The 25,432-nt window shown below is 29.6% G+C and overlaps 6 protein-coding genes and 1 long non-coding RNA gene across 9 annotated transcripts; 4 read left to right on the top strand and 3 right to left on the bottom strand.

Annotated features, from left to right (window-relative positions):
• Positions 1–333: 333 nt before the first annotated feature.
• On the bottom strand, positions 334–1,658 carry LOC100645925 (nuclear envelope phosphatase-regulatory subunit 1). Its single transcript, XM_003400886.4, has 4 exons — positions 1,218–1,658; positions 1,003–1,074; positions 727–861; positions 334–645 (listed from the first exon to the last, which is right to left on the bottom strand). The coding sequence occupies exons 1-4, from the start codon at positions 1,243–1,245 to the stop codon at positions 491–493; spliced, it is 390 nt and encodes a 129-aa protein (XP_003400934.1). The 5' UTR covers positions 1,246–1,658; the 3' UTR covers positions 334–490.
• Positions 1,659–2,683: 1,025 nt separating this feature from the next.
• Positions 2,684–9,122, top strand: LOC100649671 (probable ATP-dependent helicase PF08_0048). The gene is given in 11 exon segments (XM_048412033.1): positions 2,684–2,945; positions 3,308–3,377; positions 4,064–4,343; positions 5,735–5,912; positions 6,195–6,421; positions 6,579–6,865; positions 6,973–7,869; positions 8,128–8,235; positions 8,330–8,431; positions 8,524–8,830; positions 8,912–9,122. Coding segments are annotated over 11 exon segments (2,589 nt in total). The 5' UTR covers positions 2,684–2,887; the 3' UTR covers positions 8,987–9,122.
• LOC100646156 lies at positions 9,021–11,580 on the top strand. The gene is made up of 3 exons (XM_020866386.2): positions 9,021–9,293; positions 9,439–9,660; positions 9,955–11,580. Exons 1-3 carry the CDS (start codon positions 9,147–9,149, stop codon positions 10,426–10,428), a joined length of 843 nt encoding a protein of 280 aa, XP_020722045.2. The 5' UTR covers positions 9,021–9,146; the 3' UTR covers positions 10,429–11,580.
• LOC100645575 (nucleolar protein 58) lies at positions 10,868–17,191 on the bottom strand. Its single transcript, XM_003400883.4, has 5 exons — positions 16,799–17,191; positions 16,073–16,349; positions 15,710–15,993; positions 15,374–15,617; positions 10,868–15,258 (listed from the first exon to the last, which is right to left on the bottom strand). Exons 1-5 carry the CDS (start codon positions 16,985–16,987, stop codon positions 15,197–15,199), a joined length of 1,056 nt encoding a protein of 351 aa, XP_003400931.2. The 5' UTR covers positions 16,988–17,191; the 3' UTR covers positions 10,868–15,196.
• A 442-nt stretch (positions 17,192–17,633) lies between these two features.
• LOC100645220 (RNA-binding region-containing protein 3) lies at positions 17,634–19,844 on the bottom strand. 2 transcript variants are annotated; one of them, XM_003400880.4, is made up of 6 exons: positions 19,706–19,844; positions 18,977–19,456; positions 18,749–18,893; positions 18,222–18,671; positions 17,962–18,112; positions 17,634–17,882 (listed from the first exon to the last, which is right to left on the bottom strand). In XM_003400880.4, exons 1-6 carry the CDS (start codon positions 19,724–19,726, stop codon positions 17,723–17,725), a joined length of 1,407 nt encoding a protein of 468 aa, XP_003400928.1. In that variant the 5' UTR covers positions 19,727–19,844; the 3' UTR covers positions 17,634–17,722. The 2 variants fall into 2 exon arrangements, with proteins under 2 accessions (XP_003400928.1, XP_012171923.1); XM_012316533.3 differs by having other exon boundaries at positions 18,222–18,650.
• Positions 19,845–20,262: 418 nt separating this feature from the next.
• Positions 20,263–24,708, top strand: LOC100647119 (ATP-dependent RNA helicase dbp2). Of its 2 annotated transcripts, XM_048411657.1 has the most exons (8): positions 20,263–20,563; positions 21,072–21,329; positions 21,399–21,451; positions 21,551–21,636; positions 21,795–22,075; positions 22,156–22,649; positions 23,938–24,180; positions 24,256–24,708. In XM_048411657.1, coding segments are annotated over exons 1-8 (1,719 nt in total). In that variant the 5' UTR covers positions 20,263–20,561; the 3' UTR covers positions 24,558–24,708. The 2 variants fall into 2 exon arrangements, with proteins under 2 accessions (XP_048267614.1, XP_003400944.1); XM_003400896.4 differs by having other exon boundaries at positions 20,264–20,563; positions 21,399–21,636.
• Positions 22,656–23,161, top strand: LOC125386257. Its single transcript, XR_007226234.1, has 2 exons — positions 22,656–22,893; positions 23,048–23,161. It is a non-coding gene; the product is annotated as an uncharacterized LOC125386257 (long non-coding RNA).
• Positions 24,709–25,432: the final 724 nt, after the last annotated feature.

The following is a 25,432-nucleotide window of genomic DNA, read 5'->3' as shown; positions in this document are numbered from 1 at the left end:
AAATATTCTTATATTTTAGAACTATATTATTTATAACTTATATTATTTAGGAAGTTATGACGTACATGAAATAAAATATATATCAAATTACATTTACCATTGCTTTGAAATAAATCATTGTAAACCTATTAATTGTTATTGCTTCGATACAAATGAAAATTATTGTATCATCTATTGGCAATCATTTTTACTATGTTTATTGTTTAAGAGTATTTAGAATGAATGTACATGGAATATATATATATAATTTAAACATTTTTTATATGTGTATCAATTTTAATATATGAATAGAGTTTAAAAAATAAAAGATACCAACTTGAATCTTTTATATACTAAGTACAACAAGAAAATATCTTAAATCTAACACTAGTATCAAAAATGTGTTTTATACATATAGTATACATATATTTTTTATAGACACCCTGCATATCAATTTAGGTATTAATGAACACTTCAGAAACTAATGTAAAATCTATATCATTTCTATTTTTTAAGTCTCATGATGTCGTGATCTCGTTGGTTTAAGAATGAGCTTTCCAGTATCATCACAACTCATATTAAAATTACTAAGAACACTTCTAGCTCTTTGAGTTATGATACTTGGTGCAATTACACGTCTATGGACTCCCATCATAAATAATATAACTGAAACAAATTAAGCATATCCATTTCTATATCTATATATATGTTACCAGAAACAACACAGATCATGTTGATCATGCTTACCTAAAATAATACTAGCAATTGCAAAAAATGGATGATTACATAGACTTTGTGTAAATGATACTGCTGGTGTATTTGGATCTGTTAACCAATGCCATGCACCAACAGCAGTACACACAGAAATGAAACCTAACAGCACTGAAGATAGTGTTACATTAAATATACATAGAATAAATTTACATCGAGTAACAAAATGAATAAGCAACATTAACGTTACATTATCATTTAATAAGAGAGTTTTATAAAATATAACAGACACAGATAAATAGAAAAACATACTTCTCCAACGCAAAGTGGCTGGTTGTAAACTAGCAATTACTTCAGTAAGTCGTCTTTCAAAAGCTTTTAGATCTGAAAACAACAAAGAGTTAGAAATTACAAGCAAACATAATATAACCTGAAAACTGATCTTGTATTCGCTATTATAACATTACTACTATTTCTCACCAAATGCGTTAAATTAATCATTTAAATTACTAAATTATTACTTTTACCTTCACACACTGTTTGATCTAAAGACATGTTTTACTTCTTTCATATGTATACATTTAAAGCAAACGGATTACAAATAATTCCGATTATAAAATCACATCATGCACGCCACTATCGTTGAAAATATGAATTATCACATAAATAAATATGTAATTATATTTTTGATAAACATTTTTATACGGACATTCACAAATACGATATAATACTTTAGTATTGTTAGATATTTTCTTTTGAACAAAAAACTAATAAAGTATAATTTTTCATGTAAGAATTCTTAATAGCGATGTTACGTTTTTCAGAATTTATTTATGTTTAAGGACTAGGACTATAAAAATTAAACAAATGGAAACAATTAGAAATAGAAGATTGTGGCAAACAGGAAAGATGTTGCTTTACATTCTAATATAGTTCCCTTTTTCATAAGAAAGATTTCCCGGGCGAACATGCATTTATGTTGATAACTTTATCGTTTCAAGATGTCGCTAGAGAATTCTGTTAATTGTTGATTTACAGTTTTAGTAACAGATGGTAGCAACGTGTATTTTCATAGTAATATCGTTTAAACGCGGCATATATGAAACAAGCTCCAATTACAGTTAACAAAATTACTTATTTATCCTATAAATATTGGTTTTATAAAAGACTTAATAATGTTATTTTATTTACAATTTTATAAAACAACATATCTGTGGATGATATTTAAACTATACATAAACTGTATTAATACAATACGTATATATTGCAAATAAATTACATAATTTTAGATTACACCTATCTAGTATACCAATCTAAGACAAACTAAATTAGAAATATGGAATTGATTGACTAGCTAAATAAACATGTACTTCTTATATTAATAACGACAAGGTTTTGTTTGCTCTACATAAACTTATGTAAAATAAACCTTCGTTACATAAATATATGTATGATCTTTGTCTCTATTTCAATACAAGATAACATTTACGAAAATTTGATATAACAAATAAGATACATAGAATTTTAAATTGAAATGTCACTGATATTCCTAAGTCGTGCAGAAAGCTATGAAACATTGCATCTTCTGCTTTACATTGGTACAGCTATTTAAGTTGTTATTCATTACAGCAGTTTTATCTCTTCAACGATGTACCTACATACGTTCATATGCCACTGTCGAAGATGTGATCTCTGACCGTCAAATAGACGGTTGGAGGTCATTATCCCTTATCTAGCCTGTCTGGTCAATATTATCGACCCTGACAATAGTACAAGAGGTTCCGTGGTTGATTCACGATTGTTCCCATAGAAACGTACCGCGTGATCGAATCGCGACCGCGCGTACCTTTCGCATTTAATATAAGCCACACGTGTGTGTACTTGTCAGGTGAACCTTGTACAGTCTTGCAGGCCTACCGCAGTCTCAAATATTGACACGACCTGCGATGAACTCGAGCAACGTCTTTTGACATCTAAGGGTTTCAAATTCGCGCCGGAAGTCGTCGCGCACCGAAACATTGGATGGTTCATCGTCCGGAGATCGAAAACGGCTAAATAGGTAAAACTGCCGTGTGTTAGCATTAAATAATGACTGATTGATGTAGGTTTTGTTTTACTTTTTCCCTACGTATTTGACTGTACCCTCATTACCGAACGTGCAAATATCTTTTCGCGCGAAACGTGTCGCGCGCCAAGAATGATCGGGAGAACGTCATTAGTGGAACAAAAAAGGATCCAATGGGCGAGAGAGAGAGGTAGGTCTTGAAATTCCAATCATTCGAATGATCCTATACTCGATAATCTTGAAAAAAAATGTAGCATCCTTGAGATTTGCTCAAAATGATCGTAGATATTGAAAAATATGAAAACTAAAGTTGCAATAATGTATTTGATACAAAAATAGCATATCGCGTGCTGTGTACCGTATCGAAATCGTAGTAAATTTAGATGGAAATGTAAATTACATCAGGTCATATGAAATCTTAATACAAGTAGCCGGTAGAGAATACAAAATAATGTACATTTATATACAAACTGAATTAAATATGAGAGAGATATTAGCATGAAAATATGATAATATTACGCGGCAAATTAATACTTTATACGGATACTGTAGAAGAAATGGCACGTCTTGGCGGAAGTTGGGGTCTTCTGAAAAATAACATCAATATCCGCACCAATATCCGGTAAGTATTGAATACCAAAAATACAATAAATGGAAAGGTCATGATAAATTTAGTTGTTTTAAAATTTTCATTCAAAAACACCAAGGCTATTTAAATATATTTACTAATTGAATTTATTCTAAGTATAGAGTAAGTCGTGTAAAAAATTATTAAGAAGATTATGTTCAAGTAATCAAATAGACATTACGTATGATTATTTTTTAATTGTTCGTATATAGCTTAAAATAATATTTAGACACTAGAGGAGTAGATGAAGGATATTTCATCTGTTAAACGTATTATCTTTTAACCAGAAACTTTCATAATTATACAATCAAATGTTACCAAAGCTAAATCAGTTTCAGCTAGATTTCTGGTTTTTGCAAAATTGAAAGTTTAAATAAAGATGTTATTATATCCAAGAGATTGGCAATCTGAGTGACGAGTTAACTCGTCTTTTTCGGTTAATATGTTAATATAGTAAGCATTATGAATTTAAATTCTATATAAAAGCTTCAGAATTTTGTTAAATATTCAAGAACTGATCAACAATTGAATAGGGTCAAGGTACTCGTATCTAATTCATTAGATTAGTGATATTAAATAAACGTGTTCAATGTTAGTCAGACAGGCTCGCATCGATCCGATTGTAAATCAAGGTGTTTCTATTACTATTGTACGATGTATTAATAAAACGTGTAACGCAGTACCTATCCGAATGGCGCAAGAATGTCCTTGACGGAAACGAAAGACAAGCAATCGCCCTCAAAACCTTTTCGTGCTGCTGGACATTACGGAAGTACCGTCAGCTTGAAGAGTCTGGTGACAGAGAGTTCCGGAAACGGCGGCACGAGCGTAAAATGTCTGGATTGCAATGGTGGTAGCTTGGTAAATCTGCACGAGCAGTCGGAAGTTTCGCAGATTAGGCACAGAAGTCCGAGCTTGCCACCGATTTATAACAAGGATCAGCAACAATATCATTGTCAGGTTCGTCCATGCGATACGCTTAACATAGAGACTGAAACATATATCAACATACAGGGGCTCACAAAAATATTCGAATACTTTCAATGATTTTGACCAGGAATAACGATTATAAATTATAAATTATAAATTACAAATTATAACGGTATACGTTATTTATTAGACATATGATTTTTATTAAATAAAAGATATTGTAAAACGATAAATATATAAATATATAAGGAAGATAAGCGAACAACAAAATATGTAGATGCAGAATTTAAGATGATCGTAATTTCTTTTTATGCTTGAATATTCGTAACATTGTCCTACTATTTACGCTACATACCGCGCTTATGTATTGTGTATAATTGATTATTTTTTAATATTCATTACGTAAAATTTGTTCTAAATGCCGTTCTATACGATAGCGGAATAACAAATGAGCACGTGCTTTTAATTGCCATTTCGAGACTGTGTTGAAAGTTATACGTGATTGTGTGTTACTCGTGAGGGGAAAGCAAAAGTAAGGCAGTCTGGCAAATCGATTCTTATCTTTCAAGCAAAGTTCACTCACCTCTTGACTACTTCTTGTCTGTATATGACCAAGTTTCTTACCAAAATTACATACTTTGTACATACCCCAATTTTCATATCGAATGTACATAGGACATGCAATGACTACCAAACCTGGTGCAACACTATTTAAAACTGAGTAACTTTTTTAAAACTGGACCAAACGATCAAATTCAGTTTCAAAAAGTGTTGCGACACTTTTGGAAGTCACTGTATATGTAAAGTTGAAGCAATTACATATATTTGATGTAGATTGTTGTAGTTTGAGCTAGAAGAAAATTACAATGCTATATAACGAGTTATATATATATATATACAATTTAAGATAGTTACATATTTTTAAAATTCATATAAAATAACAATATAGCAGTATTTAAAAAATTGATTTGCCTTTGCACAAATACTTATATAAAATCAATTTAAATATCTTCAATGCAATCAATAACGTAATAAATAACATAAGCACTTAAGGATATATAGCTGTACTTTTAAAATAGAAAATAATTCTTTTCCTGCAAAGCATTTATTTTATAAAAACTGTTCTCGTTAAAATAACGAAACGCGATAAAGGCAAAGCAATCGTATTCTCTTAAGCTTAAATCTATGTCAAGATAGCAAACAGGCCCTACAAATCTCAAAAGTCGATACAGATCACCGTTTGTCGTCCCTGTCTCGTACTGGTACAGTAATCATATCCAACTATAAGTATATGTATATGTATATGCGCATTAAAGGGAACACGATATCCAGATTGATGAAAAAGTAGGGAATTGCTCTCTCGTCACGCGAACCATTTTATCTTTGCCTTTATAGAACAAATTCATTGCTTCGTATTTTAGAGCCAACAACGCGACTTCGCTACAGAATGCTTACACTACCATTCCGAGAAACGTCGACTTTACGATCGTTACGAGAATTCGAAAAACAATCATTACGGCTCGCAAGGTGAAGAACGCGAAGGAGAAACTTCCGGTTATGCCAGCGACTCTGTAGACGTACCCGTGTCAGCGAAAGGAAGTAAGTTCGTATGGTAGATTTTGGAGTAAGAAGCTTAACATATTATATCATACAGTAAGTACCAGATCGTATTGCATAAGTTCATGACACGCTAGAGTATGTTTTCTACGAATTCGATGGAATCATCTTGTTCTTACCTTAAACTATTTATTTTCTATTATTAGTTATTACAGTTTCTTACATATGTATGTGGAAGTTCGATTTTTTAAAAAAGAAGCATTCACATTTGCCGATAAAATATTTGCTTTTAAATAACAGGTAATTTCCTGTTTGATTCTCTAGCGCTGTTGCCCAGTTGCAAGCCACTAGGAGCGGACATGACCGAAAAGACGTGGCAGAATCCTTATCACACAACACCTGAAAGTTCATTACCACCATCGAGGAGATTATCTGATGGTAGAATAGGCGAACTTAACAGGCCAAGATGGGGCAGTGTCTGGGGTCAGGAGACTACACGAGGAGATCCACCACCACCATCTTGGTTGTCAAGATTGGGACATTCGAGCCAAGTATGACTATCAGAAATACCTTGTAACTCGATTTCGATAACTATTTAATACTAATTTTAATCAATAGAACAAATATCGTATCTTCTATTGATATATATCATGTTAACTATTATCTTCTATAATCAGAATTTGTAACTTTATATTAATATTTATCAAGGTTCTGGTTATTAATCACGAGAGTGCGAGTAGTTCAGACAGCTCAACGGTGGGCTCGATCGGATCCGATAACAAGACCTATCTTCGCGGTCAAAATATTCCTGTCGATGCACAAATTCTTCAAGAACGAGAAGTAAGAAGACAAAAAGCTCTAGAACTTCAGAGCGCGATTAAAAAACAACTTGAAGAAAAGGATCGACAAAGGAAAGAAGAGAAGGAGCGACGTCTGAGGGAGGAACGATTAGAGGAAGAACGAATCAAACGAGAAAGGGAAAAGGAGAAGGAAAGGTATAAACATATTGAGTTTATTTTTACAACGGATTATACATGTCTCTACCAAGTAAACACACGTATAATTAGTTCAATAAGTTTATGCGAAATCATCTTTATCCTAGATTTGAGGAAGAACAAAGAAAATTAAAAGACCGAGAAGCGGCTAAATTAAGACAAGCCGAAGCGATGCGTGAAGTGTTAGAAGCAGCAGAGCGTTTAGCAAAGGAACAAAAGAAATTTCGGCGAAAGTGCAAAAAAAATAGCGAAGAGAATCCCATTGCATCTCTTAAAAACTGTGAATCCAATACTTCGAATGAAAACCAGGTCGGTCAAAATTCCGCGAGTGCAGGAAGTCAACAGAATCTACTTTCTAATAATGACGATGTTGAAAACGAAACTATCGAGAAAGAAACATCAAATAAAGGACAATATAATAATGTTGATAACGATAGTAACAAAACACACAATGACGATAACGATGACAATAATACGATGAACAAATCAGAACAAAATATGGATGACATAAAACCAGTCCAAGTTCCTGTTAGCAAAGACGTAGCCATTGTGCTAAGTGGTCGACTCGAAGATTCGGAACTACTCAGCAAGGCAAATCTTCAATTGGTCAATTTGGTGTTGACTCCAACACCAAGAAGATTAGAAAATAATTCGAACAGTAATTTATCTGTAGGCTTGAATACCTTCATACAGAATATAGGCAGTTCGAACTTTACCCCAAATTCCTCCAGGATATCATCGATGATCGTAGAGAATAGATTACTCACGCCAAGCAAATACAGAGCTATAAATGGCCGAGATTTCGGTACGCAAACAGATATAGAGAAAAATATTCAGGATTTTCCGGAGAAAGTGCAGGACTTGACCACTAAGGATACTTCTATGAAGGACCGCAAGGATGCGACGAATGCTATTAAAAGGGACATTGAAAAGTGAGTCGTAATATGATGCATTGAATCACTTCAAAACTTGAAGAATCGTAGAGGATATTATTCTTCTGTCTTGCAAATAGAAGCGGTAATTATGATTTCATTTCGTTTCTCGAAATTCTATTTTTTACGCACTTTATTACACAATTATTTTTATTTTATATTACTATCTTTTTTGTACATTTATTTGCACATATATACATTATTTATTATTACACAAGTTATGCTTGCTTTTGCTATATTTGGGTGTTTATAAATATGCAAATATTTTATGTTCTAACTAACATTTGCATGGTATTGAATGTTATGTGCAATGTTTCGTTAATTTAAAAGGTCTGCTAACGTTGGATTGGCGGAAGATATTATCGTAAAAACTTTTCGTCGATCGAAACCTCAACCTAGAAGAGCTATCGAATCTAGACCACAGTGGAATGCTAATAGGTAATTTTTAATAATGTTCAAACATAGATTAATATTTAATTAAAGCTTATCTCATCGTAGTACGAAAGATGTTTAAATATTGTTAATTTCTTAGACCTGGAACTCGATATCGCACGCAAAGCGAAAAAGATCCTCATTATCAACGACGATTGCGATTGAGGAGACGTCAAGTTGAATCCAGCGATGAACGTTCTAGGTAGACGTAATTCTTATTAATATTTCGATTCGTGCATTAAAAATATTATATTATAAATATTATAACAGATAATCAACTGTGTTTTTTGATAGATCGCCATCTCCTGACAGAAGAAAGTTTATGAATATTAAATCGAAAATTCGAACATTAAATAGATCAAAATTAAAAGTTGACAACTATGACGCAGATCTCTCAATGGATAGTTTGAACTCTATCGTACCATTGAGAACTGACAAGAATGGGAGAATCACTATCGAAGAGAATAGGAGCGAGCAAAGTGATAAAGCTCGATTGAACAATGTTCATATTAATAATACTGATAATAAAGGATCACGAAATGACGATTCTAATATTTGGTGCGGACAAGAAATTCTATCTAAATTATCTACCTTGAAAAACGTACGTGTCGTATAACGAAATAGAGACGTCTTTATGTATATTAGTATTCCATAAATTGATATATGTAAATCTATCTTGCAGGGTCTTTTAATGAAACAGATCGAATGGGATTCCGAGAGATGCCTAATCTCTCCTGTTGCATCAGAGATCTTTTAACAAAAACCAAACAATCGCGTTTTTGTTCACATTTTCGTTTCTTTCGTTTTATATTTGTAGAAAACGAATTTGTACAGACAGTATAAAATAAGGAAGGAATAATGATTTACGTATCGGAAAATGAGATCTGAATATTTTTCTTGGATTGCAGATATAAATAATGGCCTTCCAATTGGACGATCTTCTAAAAGAAGATAAGAAGGATGCAAATTTATTACCTGATCTAAGTAAAGCAACCTGTAATTCTCAAGAAGAATTCCGGCGACTGCTCGAAAATTGCCCTGAATTTAAAATTAAACCGGAAAAGGTTGGAGTAATACGAATAATTTAATTGTTCCTCCATGATTACGTACAATTAAGATCCTTTGGCAGTGTAATAAAATGACAAAAAGTTCACTATCAAAATCTGAAAATTCTACTCCCTGATAATTATGGAATAATTATGGTAATAGGTAAAAAAAGATGATGCAAAAGTGCGCGATAAAGAATTTTCCTGGAAGCCAACCAGAAAAGAACTGAAAGCATTTGGAAAGGAATGGAATTATGGAAATCCGATACCTCCAGACATGAGAGCTTTGAATCTTCACGAATTACAACAGGTTGCTATTGATTGGAGAATGTTAACGCCGATCAGACCAAAGCATCGACAAGACGAAGAAATGTTTTCCAGATTGGTATTTATTTTATTTAGGCCTTGTAATCCCGCACACACCAATCAAATTAGCTTTTGAAACATTTTTTTACATCTGTAGATTCCTCATTTTATACCAATAAACTTTTGTTTGAAACATTTCGAACTATCAAAGCCAACTTGAATATTTGATCATTCGTAGATTACACTACATTAATAGCTTTAAGCTGTGAATATTATTATTTATGTGTAGCGTTTTGGAAACCATATTTTTAAAATTAAGTAGTATCGTTAGGTCGTGTAGTTATTTTATATTGTATTACGTTCTCTTTCTCAGGTAGAAATGGGAAAACTAGAAGCAAAAACAGTTGCTAAAGAACGACGATCAATTATAAGCCCCATTAGACGCAGTAAAAACCGTGCCGGTATGATCGAAAGCAGCGTAAAAACTTGTGCTGAGTGTGGAGAAGAATATTGCTTTGGTGAATTTTGTGGCGATGTTCTGTACGATCTATTTGTGAGGGTAACTGTTACGATTCAGCAGCCGAAAGTGAAAGTGTCCGCCGACACAGAAGCGATAATAGCTAATATGGATCGTAAAAAGAAACACAAGAGGAAGAAAAGAATTAAGAATAAAAACAGATCGTCCAGAAAGAATGGTAGATTGTTAATTAGACACAAAGGAATAAAATCTATTGATTTGGGAAGAAAGAGCAATAAAGTCAAGATCGAGAACGAGGGCGATTCGAAACCTGTTAAACCATTCAAAAGGAAATGCAGCAAATACCCTAAAAAAGGATTTCGAAAATAAGCGTAGAAAGTAACATTTAGAAAAACTAGAAAAATGAATTTAAGTAAATGATTTTTTTTAATAATGAAAGTGAAATATGATAATCATAAATGTAAAACGTATGTATTCTAACGACATTGTTGGTGTTCCCAACGATGAGTAGATTAATTAGTAAAAAAAAAAAAGAATAGATACTGTACAAGTTTATATAATGTAAATAATTTCATATAGGAAGTAGAAACTAAAAGAGAATAATGAAGGAACAGTTGATGAAAAAGTAAAATGAGAAACGAGGTTCTGTACGTTTTATTATCTGTCTATATTCTGTGGTCCCTTGAAACGTAGAATAAACTAGCCTTCCTTATACAATATTTAAAAACTGTAATAACAATTAAATATGTACAAAACATTCATTGTAACGATAATTAGTGGGCGGGCGCAGTGAATGGTTGCAACTGAATGTTGAAAAATATAATTTTTATTCCTCATTTCATTTACCTCTTTTTGCCTCTTCTTTGTTTTGTAATGCATTATATTTTTCGCTTATACTTCTATCCCAAAAATGTCACAATCAGAAATGTAAGTACGGAACGAGAAATATTCTATTTTCGCATTTGTACCGATTGCGCGATTTTTTTTTTTTTTTTTTTTTTTTTTTTTTGTAGTAGCTTTGATCATGTATTTTAAACTTACAGTTACGAAATATCTAAATTGCAAGGACTTATATAAATTTTCAGAATTTATAATGATATCATAATTCAAATAAGAATATGCAGCCGTTGGAAACAGAATATTTCTCTTGAATTATATTTTTTCCATCAATTTTGAAAGAAATTTATATCGATTTCAACATTAAATCGTACGCTATACATAATATTTGAACTAACTGAAATACACGCATTTTACACAAATATATCGATATAGATATCGTAATATCAGTAATTACGTTAACACTTTTGGTGAATAAAATACATCGTGAATAACCATGACATTTCTGTTTCGTGGAATAATATCCTTTTATCTAGTCTGCACTTAGTTTCCTTTATTCTATATTCGATATTTCTATTATGATCAGAGTCTAGGTGCATCACTATCAGGTTAATAATATTGCAAGCGTTAGGCCACTAAACTTAACTTCGTATCATACATTTATTTATATGAAGAGAAAGACTTTCTTTAGCAAAAAATATTTCAGTTTCTTTGAACTACACTCAAGCAAGATATTGAGGTCACATTATAATCACTATATGAAACTACAATAGTCTCATTAAGCTACAATCAAAGTACATATATGTATGTTTAAAAATATAATTAATTTCGTTGGACACTGTTCGACACTTTTGAAATATCTCTACAATCGTACTTGTATAGACCGCGTTATTCAATCACTAGCTTTTCAAACCAGTACCATTTCAGTATACAATAAAATTGCACATACATATATATTTAATTAGAAAGAACATTGCTGATTAATATATTATACATATATACAATAGCGATAATATTTTTTTAATCATAATCAGTACAATTAAATTTAGTTTTGCTGGAAAGACTTCCTTATATCATTAGTATTTAATTTTTTGTTTAATTCTTTTTTTTTTATTAGGATCTTGCGATAGCAACAGTTTTATAGTGATTTTTACATCGATATTTAATTACTCGATAAACGAGTAAAGTGCATATAAATATTATTCAAAATATGATATTCTTCTATCAACATGATTTTAAAAACTCTCTTAATTTCCAGGCTGATTAACCGAATTAATTTCGCCTCTTTGTCATTGTATCGTCACGCGAGTTAGTAACTCGAAGAATATTACATACAAAAATATGATGATATTAAATACCTAGATCGCATGATTCGGCAGCTACTCAAATTGTCCCAATCGTTGAACTTAAGTACACCAATGATTATTTGGTAAATATAAACGTTTCTTACGACCAGCGTTGAACAATAACATTACATAATCGTTCATAATATAAAACTATAATTAATTATATTTAGCTTTGCTCGATCAATTGTCTACTTAAATATATAAGTTTAATACAGCTGTAACACTGAACATGGATAGTATACATGCAACGTGAATTATTTAAGCGATGTTTGCATTTATAATTGCAATAGAAACAAAATAAAGACTACATTTTTTACTTTTCCTTAGTGCCGTTTATACCTTAAACAACGAAGTATAATAACTCGTACTAGTAAGAAAAATCGTTATTTCAACACTGATCATAATGCCTGTAAAAATATCTTTATATTCCGTACGTTTCCTTTTTATTACTTCAATTATAGTTGAAGAGGTACTTCCAACAATTCGTTTGAATAATTACGTATAGGAAAGTAAAATTATAAAAATGCGGAGTGCTTGCTACATAAAGTTAAAAATGTAGACACGATATATTTATAAATAATCGAAAGATGAATATTAAAGTCTTTTCATTACCAAAAATTATTATACAACAGTTGCCCATAGTAAAGTATAACATATACTTTTGGCACTTGATGGGGTCACTCGATACAAGTGACTATATTTAATTGGATTTTACATAGTAATAACGATCCGTGATTCCACACTATATGTATATAGAATTGAAGCTCGTTTGAAAAGATTGTAATTATATAAAGAAACCTTTCTTTTTCTCAAAGTATCAATATTTTATAATAAAGAATTTTTTAAAATATGTGAAATACTAAAGTCTTTAACACCTTGTATGTATATCTCAAAACATACAGGTAGAATGAATATTTTGTGAAAATATATTAAGGATAAAAGTACAAAATATGGAGAGCTATTTAAACGAATATTTTTTCATTTTCTTTTTATAAGTAAAAGCTATAAATGATAATATTATTTAATAGTACTATTTTACAACGTTCATGTAACGCTCAGGTATACAGTATACTTATCACAATATTTCATTCGCCATAAACCCTAAGTATTCTTTCTTTATCTTTACATATTAACATACAACACTAATTAGTAAATTGTTTCGAGCAAATGACGTTACAATGCAACTCCTATATTAATTATTACGCACTTATTCGCGATAACGCGATTGCAACTAACATCATTTTTCGATTTCAAATTTTTGTCTTTTCATTTTTTCAGAAAATAGAAGCCAAAAAACTCTGAATGTAGTATTTAATGTTAATGTTTTCTTTAAAGATATCCTTAATATTTAATTCTTCTTTCAAGATATAACTTCTCTTATAAAGTTTAACTCTTGCATTTCCATATGCGATATTACTATACATAACGTAGATATTAACGATGAAATTACATTAGTTAAAAAGATCATTCAAAGAAAACCTTTAATGTATAATCAATATACTCACTATATTTTATACATGGCATAAAATGTGAACGGTTGGATTAGATTGTTCGTAAAAAATTAAAAGACAACATAATAACTTTGATTATTTGATCCACGTTTGATCATACTCGTTAATAAGACTTCCATCAGATTTTTGTTCAGTAGAATTATTCTTATACATGAAAAGATAATATTTACAAAAAAAGTATCTTCTTTTCTATTAAATATATTTAATAACTAGACACTTTGAAAGTCAGAACACAATTTTATTCTTATTAAATCACATAATATAATTAGTAAAAGTATTTTAGGTATGAATTAAATATTTTTCATATTTTTAAGTATTATACATATCTACTGGTATTATATAAACATTAAAATCCGAAATCAAAAATATATATAATTATATATTGTACAAATAAATAATGAATAAAATTCAGTTATCTCAATTAAAACCATCTATTTTAATTAATAAATTAATCATATGTAATTGTGTAATGACTTTCATTGTACCTCGTTTTACTTCTCTTCACAACTTGGCACAAATTTTGACACAGGTTCACATATGCTTATAAATGCATATCAATCCTTAAAATTCATTACTGATGTACTTTTTATAATAAAATATTACATACAGTTTATTATTACAAAGTATATAATTTTGGATCTACATGATGGAATAAATTACCCGCTATCAAGTATAAGAAAATATTTCTCTCAGTACATTGAAAATGACATATACATCAGTAATGCAAACTTTTCTCCATAAGAGATTGTCCTGCACTTTATTATTGTTTTGAAATATATCTCATACTTTCTAAGTTTTGGCTTTCAACCGTTCGCATCTATAACATTTGAATTACATATAATGCATAAAATCAATATTTAAATTATTACTAACGTGAATGCAAACATGTTGCAAAATAACCTAGCAAAAATATTGTTCATAGGACTTGTTGACAAAACGTAAAGGACATAAGTACTATTTGTTAACAATTTATACTTAAAATGAAACTCTTAAAAATACATACTAAGAGATGTAGCTGTAACTCATAGAATACTAATACATCATTATAGACATATATGAAAATTCTTAAAAGAATAATACATATATATAATAACTATTTTATAGTGAAAACTATGACTTATGCCTCTTTCGTTAAATGCAAAGCAACTTCGTTAAAGCAGATAATTAGTATGTTGAAAAAATCAATAGTTAATAAAGATTTTTTCTGCATACAACGATTTTTGCACCTGCAGTCATGTAGCATGTAAAATCGAACTGATCGAACAACCTAGCCCAATTAGCATTATGTACAAGGGGAAGGAACAATTTGGTCAGGTGGTTAATTGGTAAGTCACTTAAAACACACCTGGTAAGTCCGAAATGACACATGTCGTTTGGACCAAGCAGGATTCTCACTCTATTCCTTTTCACAAGGAACGTAATTTTCATCATACTTAATCACCCTCAGTTATCTTTACGAGCTTTCTTTTTACTTTTCTTTTGAGGTTTGGCTTCTGTCCAGGCATCTAAAATATGTTTAAAAACACGTTTAAGATTTCTACTCTTGAGATCCAAGAATTGATACTATTATTGCGATATTCGAAACTACAAAATTAGATTTATTACAGTAGATAAAATTACCTCCTAGTTCATCAAACACTGGTCCAGTCTTCTCTTGTGTTTGTATAGCTTTAGGACTTTTTTCTTCTGAATTATCTAAATCTTTTTCTGTATTCTCATCCTTCTTTTTTGCTCTTTGTTCTTGAACTTTATTATCTACTTTTGATGTAGGTGGGGTCACTACAGAGGTGTTTTCACTTTCAGAAACTTTCTTAGTCTTCTTTGACTTTCCACTCTTTTTTTCTTCTTTTTCTACCGTTTCATTCTTAAATATAATTAAATTGCATTAATTATTATAATATCAAATATTAAGCATATAAGCATAAGCATATATTTAAATAAACATTCAAAGAATACCTTAGTTTGTTCTTCCTTTTGTTGTTCTTTTTCCTTACTTATTTCCTCATTGGAAATAGGTGTAAGTATCACATCTTTTTTCTCCTTCTCTTTTAACTCTTTATTTTCTGTTTCCTTAATAACTTTATCTTTAATTTCTGTTTTTTCTGAAACTTTTTGTTTTGTAACTTCTTCATTAATTAAATCAGCCTTTTTAGCATTCTTTTTGTTCTTCTTTGAAGGAGATTCTTCTTCTTTTTTCTTATTTTTCTTATCTTTTCGTGAATAAGCTTGTTCCCAGTCGCCTATATTTTAAACATAAAATTAATGTTTATCGAGAATACTATTTTAAAAGTCATTTAAAAATGTTCAATAGAATGTTACCTTCATCAAAGTCAACTGGCTTTTCTTGGAATAAATTCTTTATGTTCTTCTTATTTTTCACTTGTTCAACTTTGTTTTCTTTACCAACTTTTACTACAGCTTGATCTTTATCTTTTTTTGTTACAGAAATTTTATTATCTTCTTGTTTTCGTTCTTTCAGCTTTCCTTCAATATCATCTGGTTTAGACACAGCTTTCTTTGCAGCATCTATTTTTGTTGATACAGATTTTTTAATAGGACTTGGCTTTTCAATTGTAACTTGGCCATTAACAGATTTCTGCAATATACATAAATTGTTTCAATAAAAATTTAAAATACATAAATTTTTCATTTTTTATAATTTGTATACAGACAAAAAAGAAAATTATATTAATAAAGATTGTCCTAGTTTTATGAATTTTTTGAAAATGGATACATAAATGTCTATTATGATACAATAAATAATAAAATATTTCAAAAAAGTAGAGAAAGGGATAATAATATTGACTCTGAACCGCATGTACATAATTAAATTGCATTTTACGTATTGAGAAAGACGATAACGAATAATCGTTTTCAACTGGTGATGCCAGCTGATTATCAACCATGTGTTCGTGTAGAAATACTTGCAACAAATAGACAACCATATGGAGGGTAAACGATAAAGATTGTTAGATTTGCATTGTCAGTTGATTCGAAAAAAAAGAAAGATATATTGTTTGAATCGCTCACTTATGTCGTGCTAACCTTTTCTTTGATCTTGCTACGTTTCTTGTTGGCAAATTTCCGGTCCACGTCGGAGCCTACCGAAAGCTGTGCAAAAGGTGGTTGTTCGGCTTTCTTGAAACCAAAGACGAAAACGAGAATCGCACATACAAGCACGATACCCACAGGTAACGCATATTGTGAATGCTGAAGCAGCAAGCTGACGTCCATGGCAATACAAAGGACGTGTCAACGTGTGCGAGACCGAAGACGGAAATGAGGGACGGCAATAGAGTGACGGCGACAGCACATACGGTTACAACTCGACGGTGATCGGTGAACCGAACGCTTAACGCACTCGATACAGATCGAACAACTCAAAACATAGCACTCTACTGGAAGGTCTTCGAATTACTAAATGCCAGGCGGGCGCCGATCTTCGCTGACGCGGCTGTGACATGCCACTAAATAACTCAAGCGAGGTCTTATTTCATATATTCGCAAAAATTTCTATGGAAATTAAATAACACATTTACGGATAGCGATACATCAGAATATCATAAAATTAACGGTTATAATTTATCAATAATTGAAGAATAATGTATCATATAAATTTTTCATTCTTTTGTGTAGAGAGTACTGAATTTAATCACTTCGCCGCATCGATCCAAAGATCCACGTTACAAGAGTAAACATATGTGATTAAAGTTTTCGTAAATGTAAATATGTAGTATGCATTACAATAAGTTCTATCATGTTTCAAACAAAATATCGTAACATAAAATTACTAGGTATATAAAAAATTTGTCTTTATTAAAATTACTATTGATTATAAATAATATAATACATATAACATATTAAATATTGTGACACAAAATTACTAGGCATGTAAAAAATTTGTCTTTATTAAAATTAGTATTGATTATAAATAATATAATACATATAACGTATTAAATAAAATTCTTATTAACTTTTTGATATTTTAGCGAACTGTACAACCATTGGCTTATCTTTTAAAATAAAACCATTTGTTTCATTAAGAGCTAACTGTGCTTGTTCTACAGTTTGCAATGTGATAAATGCTTGACCCTTCATTCTACCCTCTTGCATAAGTCTCACATCATACCTAAAACAAAATAAATTATTATTAGAAACAATTGTTATTAAATTATATAACAAGCAAATGCTTCTTATTTAATGCTTACTCAAATTCTGTTTTTAATTCAGGTACTATATATTTTCGGTAAATAAAATGTAGATCCTTCTCTTCAACTTGCTTTGTAAGATTCTTTATATATAAACGATTTGATGGTTTCCCAGGGTGGTAATTTTTAAAAACAGGAAGTAATCTTTGATCTGTAATGAACAAAATATAATGAAAAAAAGATTTAACGTGTTCTTTCTTTGATTGCTTTGTTATATTTAGAAGAATACAATGTTTTATTGAGAATATAATAATTCTTACCATTAGCCGAAATTCTATTATTTGCTAACTGATTAGATGTAATTACTTCTTGCTCAACACCCTTAGTATTTTCGATATTTTCGGCAAGATCAAGGGGTTTAGAAAGCGGAAACATTAACCCAAAGCCACCATCTGTAGCATTGTTAGAATCAATATTTTCCTCTTTATTTGAAGCATCTAAGAGTTTATCCACCATTTTCAGTTCAATTTTAAGATTTTTTGTTTCACCACGTTGTACTGGCTCAAACATATCTGCTGGTTTTACAACTTTTTGTGTAGAATTTGAAGATGTTATTTGTTTATTTGGATTAATAAATTTTGGAATTTTTAAACGTTTTTTATGTTGTGGACGTTTTCTTTTTACAGGTATAATTTCCATAGGTATTGCATTATCTTCCTCATTTGACTCTATTTCCGATTCCTCTTCTTCTATTTCCTCATTAAAAATATCTATTGTATATTATACATTAAATATATATATAACTTAAAAAATAACATAAGAAGAAGAAAAAATATAATTTCATTACCTTTGTTTCCTTTAGTATATAAACTTTCTTTTATAAAAATATCATTATACTTTTCTATATCATAAGCTTCCTTAAGTGCTGGAAATTCTGCTTCTAATTCTTCAAAAGGAGGTGGTAAATTCATCCTATTCATCAAATGTAAAACCTATGTAAACATAAGATAAGATGAATAAATAAAGAATATAGTATATTAAATTATATTTTTATATTATATTTTAATTTCTTCACCTGAGTATAAAACACTGGTTCTTTTAATAATTGTATGGCTATTCTTATTAAAGTGCCTTTTGTTGGTGCTGAATATTTATATTGTATATTTGGTGGAGGTGGCTGAGTAAAAACTTGGTTCATAGTCCAACTATTTAGTTTGTGTAGAAATGTTTGAAAGTTAGATCTGTTTGTGGATTCCTTCTTACTTTCTCCTTTTGTAAGTTTGTCATTATCAACATTATTTTCTGTTTTTTCTATTGACATAGACTTTTTAGCAAATTCAACTGTTAAATATTGTCCTTTGACATTTAATTGATGTAAACGTAACAATGCTTGTGTGGCTATTTCTTGAGATTGGAATTTTGCAAAAGTTATAGTGTACTTTTTAGAAAACCTCAAAGTTCGTGTTTTAGTAGCACCATATTTTTTGAATAATTCAGTACGTCGTTCATCAGAAAGTTCTGGTGGCAAATGAAGAATTCTAAGTGTATCTGAGGCCTAAAATAAATAATTTCATTAATATATTTAATAAGAATAAATATTTTTATTAATATATTTAAAAACGTATTTCTGATTTCCATATAAAATTTGAAAAATAAAATAAAAACTAAAAATACAATGAATCTAAGTAAATATCAAATTATGACAGGTTAAGTATTAATGATATAATTTATAACATAAACTTAATAAAATTTTCATTTCTATTTATAATTTCTCAGTCATATGTATATAAATATATCAAATTACATGTGCTATTTCAGATGACATCCTAAATTTAAAAAATTATCAAATAGTATCAAACTATATTTATGATCATACTGCAGATCGTAAACATAAAGAACTTGTATGGAGTATACACATCATCAGAAAGGAAATTATGAACCTGGAGGCTAAAGTCCAGCGACATCTTCATAAAATATATTAATTAATAAGGCCGCGGCATATTCAATTTTGACAATTTTATTTGCTCCTACTTATAGTTTTTAGAAATTTTACTTAAACTAAAGTTTTCGTCAATTTTATTGTTACCACAAGAAATAGATTTTATAAAATATTTTTTATTGTTACCTCAAGAAGTAATAAAAATCAAAAACCAGATTAATCCATTAATTATATAATAAACTATAAATATATTTAATAAGTTAGCTACAAAGTTTTTAAATTAAATGTAAGTTTCGCGAAAAGAAGATTTCTGCTTACGTTTATTTTATATTTGATATTTTTTCTAACTGTTCTATAAGTATTCTATTCTATTTTATATTTTTTTGTTTTAATTCATCCGTTCTCTATGTACTACTACGCGAATGCTGCCATGGAAACAGTTTATACGGAACTACTTTCGGAAGTTCACTTGTCAATTTGATCCGCCGAATTTACCGGCAAGTTTAAAAACAACGATTATATTTTATTCGTAGTATATCAATTGCATTTTCATCGTCAAGAAACTTCATAGCTTGCGTTAAGCTTAATACAATTTTTCAACTAGGATTATTGACTGTTCCTAATATTCGCTTCTACTAAAGTATCGATTGGCGTTCGCGAAAGTGACCGCAAAGCAGAATAATCTGTTGCTCGTTGTATTTAAGGAAATTCCAATTTCCAAATGTAAGTACGATCTGACAACCTAATTGAAAATTACATAATAAACATTTGTATTCAAATTTCCATGGATGTAATTCAGAGTATAGGCATTTAATTATTTATTTTATCGTAGTTACCAAGTATGTAGCGCCAAATCGTATTGCAGATAATGGTAATCAATAATCAAAATTTATGATAAAAAATGATTGTATATTTTAACATATCTCTATATAGGTGTCTATATTATCGTACATTTACAATAGATCGTTAACTAAAGTAGATATTAAAATGAAAAAATAATTTTTACATTACTCTCATAATTTTATTGAAAAAGTATTACATTCTTATATGAAAAAAATACATTTATTACGGAATGTATTATATCTCTAAATAAACAAACAAGTTATTAAAATATTTCAGTTATTATAAAAAGTATTAAATTTATATGAAATTCATATAATATATCTAATAAATTTGTATCCTATAATATAATAATAAACTGATTATAAATTAAAATAGATTATGTATCCAGGTTTAATCGAGACAGAGATCACAATAGAGCCTGCAGAGGTGGTAGTGGCAGAGGTAACAATAAAGGAGGTAGTGATAGTATTCGTGGTAATAGCATTAATATATGCGGTATACGTGGTAGAGGCACTACTAATAATATCAGAGGTATTGTAAAAAACAAACAACCTGGAGGAGCTCTTAGAAAAATCAATTGGGATGTGAGATCTTTAGAACCTTTGCGCAAAGATTTTTATATTGAACATCCTACAGTAAGAAGCAGGTAAAAACCTTTTATCCACTCTTTATTATTCTTTTTAACTACAATATAAATTTCAATACAATATACCAGATCAAAAGAAGAAGTATGCCAATTCAGAGAAAATGCAGAAATAACTATAAAAGGTGACAATATACCTAATCCTATTCAATATTTTGAGGAAGGAAACTTCCCACCTTATGTATTGGATGAAATACATAAACAGGGATATTCTCAACCTACAGCAATTCAAGCACAAGGATGGCCTATTGCACTTAGTGGCAGAGATTTAGTTGCTATTGCACAAACTGGCTCTGGAAAAACGCTAGGAGTGAGCCAAATTAGAGATACATAAATTTTTAACTTGTAGAAACGTAAAGACGTTTTTTTTTTATTAAGAGTTAAAATATGCACATAATACATATATATAAAATTAAGTTCTAATGAATTTATATGAATCGATGAACTTTTAAAATATTTTTATTTCAGTATGTTTTACCAGCAATTGTTCACATCATACATCAACCACGTCTTGGTAATGGAGATGGTCCAATTGCTTTAATCTTAGCTCCTACAAGAGAATTAGCCCAACAAATTCAGGAAGTAGCTAATTGTTTCGGAGAAGCAGCAGGTGTAAGAAATACCTGTATCTTTGGTGGTGCACCCAAAGGCCCACAGGCACATGATTTAGAAAGAGGTGTTGAAATATGTATTGCTACACCAGGTAGACTTATCGATTTCTTGGAAAGAGGAACTACAAATTTACGCAGGTATAACTATTATTTTTACTAAAATTATGTACAATTAAAATATTTTCAATATATATGATATTGAATATGCATTATTTTAGATGCACATATTTAGTATTAGATGAAGCTGATAGAATGTTGGATATGGGTTTTGAACCTCAAATAAGAAAGATAATTGAACAAATTCGACCTGATAGACAGGTTTTGATGTGGTCAGCTACATGGCCTAAAGAAGTTCGTGCATTAGCTGAAGACTTTTTGACTGACTATACACATCTTAATATTGGTTCTCTGACCTTATCAGCTAATCATAATATTATTCAAATTGTGGATGTTTGCCAGGAGTTTGAAAAAGATTTAAAATTATATAGACTACTTCAAGAAATTGGAAATGAAAAAGAAAATAAAACAATAATTTTTGTTGAAACAAAACGAAAAGTAGATGATATAACAAGAAATATCAGGCGAGATGGATGGCAAGCATTGAGTATTCATGGCGATAAAAATCAACAAGAAAGAGATCATGTATTACAGGAATTTAAAAGTGGAAGAGCTCCTATTTTAGTTGCAACAGACGTAGCTGCTAGAGGCTTAGGTATGCGTTACTTTCTCATAGTACTTAGATTATTTACACAGTCAAGAATATCGGGTGAATATGGGAATTGGCAACACTTATTGGATTAGCCAGATGCGTTATTAATAAGACCAGTGGACAGCTATGTATGTAGCAATGTGTGATTTATTGAAATTTTTTAATAGCAGAGCCCTTACAATACACAGATTAAACTCTATTTTAATTTTATTTTTATACCTTATGATATGATTTACGTTTTAAACAGGTTTGTATTTTTTTTATCATTAATAAAATATATAGGGTTACTTATATGTACAAATATTTAAATAAACATATTTCTTCAATAATAAAATTTATATGAAGGGTTCTAAAGAAATGCACACAAGCTACCACTAAGACTGTCTGCTTTTCTTTTTCAGAGGCACAGAGTACCCTAAGTGAACGCAGTGTACTGCCAGTATTGGGCAGACACAGTGAATGTTTTATTTTTCTTTGCTTGTATTATCAATAACAATATCAAAATATTAAACATACGCCTGTGTTTTCAATTTTTAAATTCTTATATAGTATTATATATTTTTGAATTTAAATTTAGGAATTTAATACAGATTTTAATTTTATAATATAATAATAATAATGATTACATCGAAAATGTTTATAATAGAATAATTATAAAGTAATAATACATTTTAAACAAAAATATTGTTTTATCATATATATGTAAGTAGTATATATTATATTTATTTTTTTATCTTTGTCTATTGATTTGCTGTTATAGTATGTCAAACAATTCTCAAGCGTTTTCTAGTGCCTCTAATTGTTAAAATTATTATTTAAAATCTAAAAAGGTCAATGCATTCAGGCTTAAACATTAAAATGCTGCCTTTATCCCAAACCAGACACTACCGCTGTGTCTGTCTAATCTCTAGGCCATCATACATGACTGAATAGCCCTACATTTAAAAGTAAATGGGGCTGTTTTTGCTGATTTTGAAATGGAATTTCCAACCAAAAGGTGGGTGGTTTTCAAACCTGACTTATAGACAAATATATTTAAGCGAAAATTGGGGGATATTGTTCCATCTCAATAAAAGTTAAAAACTTTTAAAAATTTTATAATAATTTAATATATTCGAAACCATTTTATATATTTCATCTCAAGCATTCTATATAATTACTTTTGCAAGTTTGAAGATCATTCTGTGAACTTGACACACTCAACAAATGGGGTGATGATTATTACAAACAATATACATATAAGTATAAATATTAGGAAAATTCTTATATTTTGTAAAATATTTTTTCACAGATGTGGATGATGTTAAATATGTAATAAACTTTGATTATCCATCATCGTCAGAAGATTACATACATAGAATTGGTCGTACTGGACGAAGAAGACAAACTGGTACCGCTTATGCATTCTTTACAACTCATAACATGAAACATGCAGGAGATTTAATAGAGGTATTAAGAGAAGCAGGACAAAATATAAATCCACGACTTACTGAAATGGCAGAGTTAGCTAAATCAGGAAGTTATGGAAGCAGAAGTATGTGTTTAAATTGTTTTCATGTAAAGCTTAAATAAATTTCATAATTCATTTATTTTGTATTTTTTGTGAAAGGTGGCAAACGATTTATGAGCAATGACAGAAGTAATACTAGACGAGGTAATACCGATACCAGAGGAAGAGGTGGTTCTACGAGAGGAAGAGGTCGTGGTGGAAATTCTTATCAATCTACTTCAAACAATTATTCAAATTCGGATTACAATAGCTATAACAATATGAGACAAAGTAATTCAACTAATCAGAATACAGGGTATGGGTATACACAGAGAACTTATGGGCAAAGCAATTTAACTCCAAGTTATGGAGGAGGAGATAATTATGGAAGTACTTATCAGTATAGAGGAACAACATACTAAAAATACATATACTATATTACAAACAAATTTTACTATCAAAGTATGTTAATAACAGTATAGTTACATTTGTGTTAATCTTAAGATAAATAAAATAAAGAATACACAAAATATGAAACAGAACCAAAAAATATCATGTGTTTTATATACATGATAAAGAAAAAAATAAAAAGATAGTTAGTAATGGTTAAAATAATGTTTGTTAAATATGTATGTATTATTTTAAAAGTTAAAAATTAGATTTCATTATACAAAATATTTTAAAAAACATTTCAGGTTAATAAATATATATTATGTTTTTATTATATAATTTATAATTACACTATATTTTATGTTAATAATATTTTGTGTTAAAGTAAAAAATATTTTAATTAAGGAAGCTTTGTGAAAAATAATATTTAAGTGAAATTAACTTATTATATTTTGTTATACATATCATATACATATAGAATGTTAAATGATGTTTATTAAATATAATTACAAAAAATTTTAAACTTAATATTTTTCACAAATATATATATATATATATATTATTCTTCATTTATTATGACAAAATTTTATTCAATAAATTTCGGTACATGTATAAAATAAATTAAGTTTATTTCACTGCATGAATATATCAAACAAGTTATATAAGTACTAAAATTTCCCATTAAAGAATTATAACTAAATGTATTTTGTTATAGTTTTATGTTGTGTGTGTGTGTGTGTGTGTGTGTGTGTGCGCGCGCGCGCGCACGCGTGCGTGCATGCGTGCGTGTGTATTTCAAGCTATATTAATAAAAGTATCCTTTTTAACAAAATTAACTGAGTTGTTCTTACCTATAAGCTATAAAAACAAAAGACATTAATAAGTTGATAGTTTGCTTATCAATCCG

Source organism: Bombus terrestris, chromosome 14, assembly GCF_910591885.1.
Source record: "Bombus terrestris chromosome 14, iyBomTerr1.2, whole genome shotgun sequence".
NCBI lineage: Eukaryota > Metazoa > Arthropoda > Insecta > Hymenoptera > Apidae > Bombus > Bombus terrestris.
Note: the sequence above shows the minus strand (reverse complement) of the source record. Positions and strands in the feature narration are given on the sequence as shown.